The sequence below is a fragment of the Musca vetustissima genome, unplaced genomic scaffold, assembly GCF_032173495.1.
Source record: "Musca vetustissima isolate MV318-11 ecotype Yass unplaced genomic scaffold, APGP_CSIRO_Mvet_v1 utg7685, whole genome shotgun sequence".
In the NCBI taxonomy this organism is placed as follows: Eukaryota; Metazoa; Arthropoda; class Insecta; order Diptera; family Muscidae; genus Musca; species Musca vetustissima.
The window spans coordinates 710,683-722,120 of record NW_026887687.1 but is presented as its reverse complement, the minus strand read 5'-3'; the positions used below and the strand labels follow the sequence as shown (position 1 = coordinate 722,120).

General features: G+C 32.8%; 1 protein-coding gene across 1 annotated transcript; it reads right to left on the bottom strand.

Moving 5' to 3' along the window:
• Nucleotides 1-1,139: 1,139 nt before the first annotated feature.
• Nucleotides 1,140-8,499, bottom strand: LOC133335362 (X-linked retinitis pigmentosa GTPase regulator). Its single transcript, XM_061543643.1, has 6 exons — nucleotides 8,358-8,499; nucleotides 5,118-5,330; nucleotides 4,827-5,042; nucleotides 2,863-4,011; nucleotides 1,429-2,805; nucleotides 1,140-1,310 (listed from the first exon to the last, which is right to left on the bottom strand). The coding sequence occupies exons 1-6, from the start codon at nucleotides 8,494-8,496 to the stop codon at nucleotides 1,216-1,218; spliced, it is 3,189 nt and encodes a 1,062-aa protein (XP_061399627.1). The 5' UTR covers nucleotides 8,497-8,499; the 3' UTR covers nucleotides 1,140-1,215.
• Between the last annotated feature and the right edge of the window lie 2,939 nt (nucleotides 8,500-11,438).

Below are 11,438 nucleotides of genomic sequence, written 5' to 3'. Positions count from 1 at the left end.
AGTAGGTTAGAAATGCATAAAAAGCTTTGTCGTTTTAAATTATAGTAATATTTATTATGAATACAAACAAAAAATGAATTTTCAGCAGTTGACATATTTTTGTCAGGCAGTTATTTTAAATATTATCTAATTTGAAAGCATAATTTAAGGAAAAACGATTGTTTTTTGGGACAAAATAAGGGTTGTATTTGAAATTATCTCGATTTAGCATACGATTTATCGTATGTTGAGTCGAGGTAAATTCAGCTCGGTTTACCAATTAAATCAATATAAAACACTTTATCACGATAAAAGCTATAGTCTATATTGTTAAATATTTTGAAGTTCTCTGCCTCTATAATCTATAAATATAAATTTAAATATATTTAAGTTTGTGCATAGTACATATATTTATATGCAATTATTAAAGAATCTCCTTTGGATTTTTAAAATTTCTTTTGCACAGGACCGTACAAATTTGTTAACGGCGTCATGTATTTTTGAACTGCTTCGGATTTCCAATTGTTTTTAAATGTAGGGATATGTAGTTGGGATACAAATTACATTTCATCTACTGAAATAAGAGTAGTGTGAACAATTCTGTATAAAATAAATGTTTCTTTTTATAAAGATTTAATATTTTTAAATAGGGTTTGTAGAATATTCTAATAAAAAAATTGTTTGCCTGATTATTTTTTATCGGTTTATAGATCCCTGAAACATCATTGCATTTCTCCCTTTTGGTTTCATTCTAAACAAAACGTTCTATTGGGAATTTTACTTTGTCCATCATTCGTAACATTGCATTCTATTGGTTGTTTTGCTTTGATCTAATATTTATTTGTCATTTGCTTTGAAAAAAGAAGGAATAACATGTGAATTGTTTTGTTTTTCTCTCTTCTGAATCAAATAATCGAAACTATTGAATTTCGGTATATTTTGTGGATTTTACTCTAAGTGTATATTGTATCGTAAATGTACAAATAAATATTTAAAGATAAAGTGAAACACGTAGACAAACAAATCCAAGCCCCCATCGGTCTTTGTGATCATCATTTTTACGGACAAGTGCTAATAAATCTCTAGCTGGAATACTTCAGGTAATGTTCGGATCTAAAATAACGTTATTGTTAGTTTTGCAAATAAGTTAATCTTTATTAATAATGTTCTCTGATTATAAATAAACAAATGCAACATATTTGGTATTATTACTCTTTGAACTAGAAAATAACATAATTATAATATTGTGCAAACTTTTGAGCCATTCTCAGGTCGGGCATTTACCGGCTGTAGGGCCAACTCATCTTCTACGGAATATCGGGGTGGTTGATCTGTAAGGAAACAGATAAGAGCACGTAGTAAATTAATAGGCTTTTTATTTATAAAATATTCTTAGTTTCCATAAATCATATGTGCAGTGATCATAATATACACGTAATTTTCACTTACCTTCAATAATTTGTACAGATTTTTCATTACGGCATGTTAGACCTTTCGATTTTTCACGCATATCATCAAGAAATTTGGAAAATTTACTTTTCTCCCCCACGGCTACTTCTGTGGCCGCATCACTTAGGTGATTTTCTGTTGCCATACTGGCTCTTTCAACGTCCTCTTGAAATGCTTTCTTACTACGTTCAATCATGGCATCCAGTTCGGGGTCATAGGGAATTGTGCCACCATTATTCTCATCATTTTCGTCGAACGGATTATTGTTCTCAAAGGGGTTATTGTTTTCAAATGGATTGCCGGCTGAGGTATGGGCCGAATTCACCGATGCTGTAGTTCTTTCGTCGTCCTCCTGAGCGCCGCCTGGTGTATTGGTAGATTGTGAGGTGGGATTTGTTTTACTGCCACCACTATCTTTGGCACTAGCTTCGGCCTGAAATTCGTCGACAGCAGATGTATCTTGTAGCTCATTGGTTGATCTTTCCACATCTACTTTATTTTTCTTTCCTTGTAGCAGCGAACTTAAGCTATTCTTTGCATCTTGTACTTCGTGGGAGATTTTCGAAGTTACAGCCCCAACTGCATTGCGGGTGTCGTCGGCCATTTTACGGATAGCATTACCCATGGAATCCTTGGCTTCGCCGGTTGCTTTGGCAGCATTGTTTCCGACATTTTCAATTGCCTGGCGGGCATCATCCGTTGCCTTAGACATTGTGGTACCCACATTTTCAATTGTTTGTTTTGCACCTTTCGCCGCTTTTTTAGCATTCTCACCAACGACATCGAAAGCACCTTTTGCACCAGCAACCGCCTTCATGGCGCCTGTTTCTATGCTATCTCTGGCATCAGCGACTTTCTCATCAACACATTGAGCTGTTTCATTTGCTACCTTTTCTATAGAATCTTTTGCCTCTGCCACAGATTCTTCAACTTTATCATCAATGGCTGCGGTCTTTTCTTTAATGGCATCTTCAGCTTCCACTTTGGTTATCTTGAACTTTTCTTCAATTTTATTTCCAATAGATAATGCATTATCCTTTACAGTATTTTCAACATCGTCTTTGGTAACTTTTAACTTTTCTATTTTTTCGTCAACTTCCTTTTCCACACCGCTAATGAAACCTTTTGTCTGTTTTCTTATAATTGATTTTGTATCATCTCCTTCATCTTCGTCCTCTGTCTCATCAAGAGAATCATCAGATTCTCGTTCTTTTTTGACATTGGCTGTAACATCAATGCCATTGTTAATGAATCGTATTTCATTAATTGTGACCGTATGATCCAATGGATCTGTGGTCTCTCGTATTTCAACAGTTAATTGTTCGTCCTCTTCGGTGGGAGGTGTGGGCAAAGAGAGACGTACTCCTGGTTTGGTTGCTAAAACAAAAGAGACTATTTAAAGTGCTATATATACAATTCCATACAATAACCTACCATTCACTGCCTCTGGTATATTTTCAAGGCTCTCCACTAGTCTCGGTGATGTGTGATCAATATAATCTTCCTCCATTTCTGCCTGATCTGCTGTACTTCGCAATGGGGTCTTTTCAATGGCTGTTTGTGGGGAACTGCCGCTACTGCTTTCAGGAAATGGTGTTCTCGGTCTCAAGCTTTTCTTTGTGGAGCTGGTACTTTTACGTGACTTTATGGACTCTGTGGGAGATCTTCGTTGCATAGAAGTTCCCGCCATTTCCTCTTCATTATTATTGGTATCTTCTGTATGTTCTAAATTATTGTTGTTATCGCTTGATTCTTGAATTTGTCCTCCTTCCTTCCCATCCACATTGAGTGTTTCGTGTACTGGAGTATTGGTTTTCGGTCTTTCCAGCACCGGCTCCATCAATTGTATGCTCTTGGGTGTTATAGTTGTTTCTTCCAATATTGTCTCTGGTTTTATTTTTCCGCCATTTTTCATTCTTCCCATGAGGCCGCCGGTGGTATTGGCCATTATGGTACTTTGTGACATAAGGCGATGTTCTGCCCCAGGACCCATTGTAGCTGCCAAAGCCGACGACCTAGGCACACCATGCACTAAAACATGACGATCCCCCAATGCCATATCCATTAGACGTAAATTTTTAAATTTCGAAATCTCTCTAAATGTTTTCAAATGGTGACCGCTTTCTGAAAAGGTTGTGTAGAATTTATGGGCCCTTGTCAGCACGGCAAAAAATGATGTACCCTTTAGTAATTTCCAAATGGGACCATTCTCTTCACTATCGTAATCATAGAATCTTTGAAAGATAAGACTCTTGTTACGTAACGATTCATAACTGCGATATATACTGCCCGTATTGGTGACAATGAAAATCTCACTGGCATGTGAAATGTGTATGAAAATGATTTGCTCATTTGGGGGCAGATTCTTTTGCAACTCGGTAAAATTTGAGAAAACAAATTCATTGAGTTGTCCGGTTAAGTATAAATTGCCCTTTTCAGTTAGCACCAATGTTGAGGCCGGACCACAAGCAAATTGTTTGATGGGCGAATCCAAAATAATTTCATGGGGTTTTAGAAGGGGCTCCTCAGCGTTACCTAGTTGATTGGATTGATTTGAACCCCAACCAATGAGTCGGCCAAAAGCTGAAATAAACAAAGGAAGTTGTTTTGAAAGTAAAAATATAATTAAATGAAATGCAAATGTCACCATGTAATTTGAAAATGTCATTGTAAATCTATTGAAATTCTAAATAAGGTCCATTTCTTTTGTAAGCCTTTAGGTCTTGGGATGTAAAGCATTGTTACACAATGGACAGAGGTGACTGTCATTGACTCAGCTTTTTGGATCATTCAAAAATCAGCATCATTAATTAGTTGCGAAATAAACTTATTGGGTGACAAATTTATAGACTATATAAGAAACATTAAAAATAAATATTTGTTTAGTGTCACTCTAGTGTATGATGTCAATCGATTTTCCTTACTCAAACCTAAATAGGGAGAACTTCAAACCCATGTATTAAATTCACAAAACAAGGACACGCAATATGCTAATAGTTTTTGAAATATAAACCCGTAGCAATGACTTTAACCAGTTCCCATCTTTTCCTAATGGAAATTAATGTTAATATCCTGTTATCATTGACTTGACTTTTTTATTTTATTTGTAATATAGCCGCCACCCACTAGCTTCCAGTATAAACGACCATTCAAATATTTTGCATGTCATAAACAATCAATATTTTGTTTTTGTTGGTGGTGTTGGCGGAAAACAACAGGTCGTGGAATGTTATTTATATGCACATTTCATGTACTCACTAGCCAAGTGAAACAATGAACTATAAACCCAGTGAATGAATGACTGGCGCTAAATAACTACAAAATGGCCAACAAACAAATAAAATACAATTGCAACAACTTTAAAATGAAAAAAAAAGAATAACAACAATTCAACTTACATGTCAATACCACAAAATGTTCATTTCCGGCTAAAACATTTACAAAACTCTCGGCCTCTTCATTGTTCGACAAACAGTCATCGAACTCGTCCAAACGAAAGGGTTTACGTATAATTTCACATGGTTCTCCATTGACGGTGGATTCCGTAAAATTTGAACGGACCGGACTTTCGCCATTGAATATATTACGACCCGTAAAGAACAATTCATTGGAATCTGAAAAGAAATGAAAAATTACAAAACAAAAATTTGAAAATAATAATTTCCATAATTTGATTGCCACCCACTTACGTGTGAGTATTACCGACCAATCACTGCCAAAGGCTATATCGGCTATTTTCAAACCCAATGTCTTTAGAGACTTAACACAGGTAGGCTTAATAATAATGTCGACATTATTGTTGCTGGTATTGGTATTGTTGGTGTTGTTGGCATTGGTTGAGTGACCACCAATACCAAGTTGGCCGTAGTTATTTTCACCCCATACAAATAAACGTCCAGATTCTAATTAAAGGAACAAAAAGTAAGATATATTTATTATGAGGGTTAGAAAACTTTAGTTTGTTTGTGTTAATAAAAGTGAATAAGATAATAGTAAATAGTATTTTATTATGCAGAATAAATAAAACGCAAAAATCGGAAACGTTGAATGAAGATTCCACTGTTCACATAAATTGTTGTTGTTTTAAATGCTGTCTTATATTTTTGTTTTGTATAATATTAAAAAATATATATTTTGGATAGAATTCTGTACTGAATGATACACCTTCTTTTGATTTGATCGATATCTCAGGTAATAAATGATTGCAGATGTTGAAAATTAATAAAATTTTTATTCTAAAGCGTATATGTTTTCTCTAGAAGACAAGGTCTAGAAATTTGGGCTAAATAAGCAAGATCTTCTTGTTCAGTGGTGCATTGTTGTTGTAAACTATTGCTTTATTTTTTAATTTCGTCCTTTAAGCGGTTCAATCACGCTTTCTAATAGTCGCTGTTGAAGGCCCTTTATTATCTATGCAGTTAATACAACTAAACCATTTACATACCAAAATACTATTGCTCTCTAGAGTGATTGCCAAATATTTGAATGACTGCCGATTCGTCACATTCGGTAAAAATTGAACACCGAAGAAAGCTTTAAATAAATCATATGAATTCGACCGATTTTAGTATTTTATGTTAAATATGTTGATATTCGCAAAAATGTGATATTTTCCATTTCAAATATACGTTTGCAATGAGTTCAAAGAAAATTACAAATTACATGCTGATTTTTATTACTAAATCAATTTTTCCTTCATTACAATAATAAAAAAAAATAATTAAAATCTAAACATCAAATCTAGATATTATATTGAAATAATTGAATTTTATTTATTGCAACAAAATGAAACTGTTAAATTTGCTACTCATATTAATGGTCAATATTAAATCCAACAAACCCATTGCCCGAATTGGTTTTCCAAATAATTATCAATGTCCTTGACAAATTATTTACTGGAATTTTATTTCGTTTGCTGTTGTTGTTGTTTATGGTTCGTTTGTATACGCAGAAATTGATAAAAATCTAGTGACCGTCATTTACAAATAAATGATGGTCAGCCATTAGATTGTCGTTTGGTTGTTTTGTTTTTTCATGTAAAACTAACAAAACCCCATGCGACCTGACCTCAAAAAATAAAAATAAAACCAAAAAAAAAATTGTTTTTGTTTTTTTCCCGAAATGTTATTTCCAACAAAACTTATTGCCTAGGTTGACCGCTTAATTTCTATATTCCGGCAAGAAGTTCGGTAATAATACCAGTCGGAGCAATGTTATCCTTTTATTTCTACCACTTTAATAGCACTTAAACTGGCGTCGTCGTCATCGTGATTGTTGTTGTTCCTTATTTTTGAGAACTCAGTTTAGGTCTTGTGACCATTAAAAACGTCATTCGATGATATTTTGTAGTAGTGTGCTTTCGAAAGTTCTTGTTTATTTTCATTTTTTTCTTGGGGGAACTACAGGAGGGAGGTAATACCAACAACGTGATTGGATTAATCAAAAGTGAAAGTTCTTGCAATCGAAGTTGAGTGCTCGAAAGTCGGATGATGATGAAAAAGGAGAAAAATAAGAAGAAATAATTGCCGGTAACATGCAACGTAAACATTCGCATTGGCACCTTACACGTACCGGAATTTCTTTTAATGCACCCGGCTTATGACGACAAGAAATGGTTATGGTTGAAACAATTCTAAGATATTTTTGCTTAAAATTAAAAATTTAAACATATTTAGGTCACATTTTGAGCCAATTGGATGCCAATAATTATTGTTTCCGATTTTATATATAAATATTTATAGAAGCAATATACTTTGAATCCATAAATACATCTTTGTCACATCAAAATATGTTTGTGCAAAAGCATCGAGGACTTTGGAAAACATTCAAAAATATTGAAGTATGTTCTTTGTATAATCAAGGGAAAATGTGCAGCCATCAGTCGAATGTAAGTTTGAGAAACCTTACATTCAACACGACACTAATGCAATGAGAATGAAAATTCATTACCAGAGATTGTCCGTCAGAAACAGTGACGTAAATGACATACATTTCCGACGTATAATACATACGTCAGAAACGTCGCACAATTAAAACCTTGTTTAATTTGTATTAAAACCTTGTTTAATTTGTATGCACAGGATATATTAAAAATGAAATAAAAGCAATTCAAACTTTGTTCAATTTGTTACTCCACGATTTAACCTTTTTTGTATTCCAATACATGAATTCTATATTAGACAAATTAAGATGTCAAGAATATCCATGTATATATCAATTCAAATATATACAATGTTCCGAAATGAATATATGGTTTGAACGAATTAAAGTTTCCTAAAAACGGTTTTTTTAATTTATTCAATTAATTTTATGATTATTTTGAGTAAATGATTTAATTTACCCTTGGGCATAGACTCTAACCCATTTAACATATTCTGTACCTTTTTGTCGTTGTTGTTACCATTCAAATTTTTTTTACACAACAATAACTATAAAAATTGTCGGCATGCAAATGAAAAACAAAAATCCCATTTCATTCCTAAACGTGAGCAAGAAAATATTCCCAACTTACACCACAAAGATATTTATGGCTACCTTTGGTTGTGACACGCTATTATTGTTAGTGGTTATCGTTTTTTTTGTTGTGCTCCAAAAAAAGTTAAAGGCTAATATATTTTACTTTAAGGCAAATGCAGGTCAAACTCCCCAAGGAATGTCCTGTCCTGGCTGGTCAATTTATATCAAACAGTAACAATAAACCATAACCATATACATATATGTACATACACATATAATATATGCATGCTTGAAAACAAGAAGTGTATAAAAAATATGTGTGTGTGTAGTATTAGCATACATGAAAAATGGGAATAGTAGGTGTTATCATTTTCCCCCTCTGGGTGGGTAACTTAAGTGTTATGTTGGTAACCTAAATAAATGATGATACAAGTATGTAGTTTGTTGCTGTTGTTGTTATTGTTACAAATTACCACAAATCACTGCACTCTGATAGGGGCCAGCTATGAGCCTTTTTATGGGATCATTTTTGATATAAAAATAACTTTGACTATTTTCGGCCAAATAGGATTTGCCCAAAGTGAAAATTGCTCCAGTGCTGGGAATATCCATTTTTTATGGTTGTGTTACAAAACGTTTGATGATAAAGATGTTGTAGAGTTGTTGTAGATTTAGTTGCTTTATTTCGCCGTTGACGTTGAAAACATTTAACCTTTTGACATTTTACGCAATAAGTTAAATTACTTTATAAAATATTAAATTGAAATGCATTGTATTTTGTAAATTTCCATTTCACTTGATGTAATTTCGTTTTTGTTTAATTGATTTTTTATTTTTTAAATATTTTTCTTTTTAATATTACACATTAATTAATGAACAACACATTAATTTTTAATTGCGTGTTTTGTTATTTTCAATTTAAAAAAAAGGCCATTATTTATCATTGAAAGTAAATCCCTTTGTCGAATGACTTGTTATTCCAAACCGTTAGTCTATTGTCGCGCCGAATTGTTTTGTTTCGCGTATCCAGGTGTCCGGTCAGTACAACGGCTACTCTCCAACTGTGGCTTAGTGGTCATTCTCTTGCATTTACCCCATTTGATTTAGTTTATGTCCTGTTCGTTTAGCTCAGTTGCTGGCTGTCGTCTAGCTCATGCCTAAAAGTATGCTAAGTGTTAGTAGTTACTTGACCGTTAAGGGGTCTAGTACTAAAAGTTCGTTTGTTGTTTACAGAATTACACACACACTCTCAGTATTGTTGTTCTCTCACCATTGATAGCCGTATGCTCTCTTTGTAAGTACTAAATTTATTTTTTTTTGTGTTTTTAAAAGTATGAGTTAAACTAAATAATTGTCCCCCTTTTGGGTTGTTGTTAGTGGAAATATGATTTCATTTGGAATTCGAATATAAATTATGTGTGACGTCTATAATTAGACATGGAAATAATTTGAAAATCTAGAGCAATTCCATATGTATGTAAAACGAAATTTAACAACTTGTCAATATGTTATTTGGAAGTTGAAATAGCTACATACATACATACATTTTAAATATTTAATAACAATTGATGACAGTTACATATTTGGATTTTTTCGATTTATAAATTACCAATACAGCACAGTGTTTCAAAAAGAATTAGGAAATCAATAAAATATTCATTAAAAATCCACGCTAAGGGGACTTATAGGGTAGCAATAAAATATGAATTACATATCCACTCCCAGGGGACTATAAGGGACCTATTAAGTAACTAATACGATTCAACAAGAATCCACCCTTAAGGACCTTGTAGGAAAATATTTCTTAAAAATTTATGGACCCAGAAGAGGAGAAATAAAATATTATTTAATAATCCCGGTTTAAGGACCTTAATATTTTATTTTTTGTCTATTTCAAATTCATGATGCCTAGCCTTTCGACCTTAAGGCGGTAAACTACACTAAAATGTTAAGTAACACATTTTAATAACAATTATGGTAAATTAGTTTCAACATAATTCCACGATTAGCGGCCTTAAAACTGTACCTTAAAAATTCCAAAAACACGGCTAGGGCGAGCTATAACTAAAAGTAAAAATAAAAACACAATTTTATGGTATTAAATTGTTGCCTAAACGTTTTTTGAACTTTAATCAAAGCAATAAAATATTCGTAGAAAATCTCAGCTTAGGAACCTGTAAGCAAAGCAATAAAAACTTCGTTAAAAATTCACGCCAGGTTGCTAGCAACCTTATGATTTAATAAAAATCCACGCTTGGGGCATTAAAGTTTAGTCTGAATATTTTAATACGAATCTACGCTTACTGTTCTTAAACGGAAAGTAAAGTAATTCTAAACTTAACATTAACAAATTCGGGATTTCAAAGGATAGACTAACCTATATTACAAAAACATGTATTAAACCTTAAAATGTATTAAAAGGTCTGGATCTTAAAGATGATCAATAAATAGACGCTTAACCCTTTCAGTGTCAAAAAAATTTTTTGTCGGAATAAAAAATCTAAAATTTTGTACTTAAGATCATATAAAGGCACTGAGTTTAGAAAAAAAGTTATTCTTATTTTATTCCTCGGACAGTTTTGTCTGTCTTTCAGCAAAAACATCAATTGTAACGGTACTTAGGATAATTTTAAATGTCGAATATATCCGACAAAAACACTGAAAGGGTTAAAGTTCGGATTGTAAAGGGATTGTAAAATAGTTATAAAACAATTAAAAATGCCGATAAATTCGTCAAGTACCCTTCCATCGATTCCAAGCTACTACATGTTCAGCAACTTTTTTATGGAAAGGTTAATTAACACAAAATCATCAATATAGTCCATATTTATAATTTTTGAAAGGAAGATTTGTCTATCCAATTGTAATTCAGCATATACCGAAAAAATCCCATCTTGGTGGTGGGTATAAACTTAAATATTGTCCTACACACCCACATTCCTGGTTGATGAACTGTGACAATTACTTACATGTAAATAGGTATGTCTATAGTATTTGATATTTATTGTTAAATATTTATTTTCAAATGTCCATCAAATTCTAGTCTCATGTTTGATATTTTAAAGTGTATCAACATTTCAAATGCAGAACATTTTTATTTAGAATTTTTAATGGTATTTACAGGACAATGTCCTACAAATGGCCTTTTTGGCTCCTTTGCTTGTTTTTCTAGTTGTCGTTGTTGTCATGTTCATTTCTTAGTTACAGTTATTGGTAGGTTTTTGGTTACATTTGAATGTGGGTCTTTGGTAATTTAAGCCTACATGATGGCTCTCTTGTTGCTTTTGCTGTTGACCACCAACAGTTGTGGTGTTTTTTTCTGTGGCTTGTTTTATTTTCCTTGTTGTCGTTGTTTTATTGGATAGCAAAGACCGACCATAAAGTGCAACAACTTGAACAGCAACAACAAAAACGACATGTAAAACCATTATATGCAAATTTTAAAAAAAGCCCAAGTAAACATTTTGCCACATGTTTTCAGAGAAGTTTTATATTTTTGCCTTGAATAACTGTGGTAACACTAAGGGTTAAAATAAAGGATAATAAATACAAAT

Excerpts from the sequence above, each read along its gene's own strand:
- LOC133335362 (XM_061543643.1), bottom strand. The coding sequence starts at position 8,496 with ATGGATATTCCCAGCACTGGAGCAATTTTCACTTTGGGCAAATCCTAT. Across the intron at positions 5,331-8,357 it reads TCAGAGTGCAGTGATTTGTG|AATCTGGACGTTTATTTGTA; the intron begins GTAATTTGTAAC and ends TCCTTTAATTAG. Across the intron at positions 4,012-4,826 it reads ACATTTTGTGGTATTGACAT|CTTTTGGCCGACTCATTGGT; the intron begins GTAAGTTGAATT and ends TGTTTATTTCAG.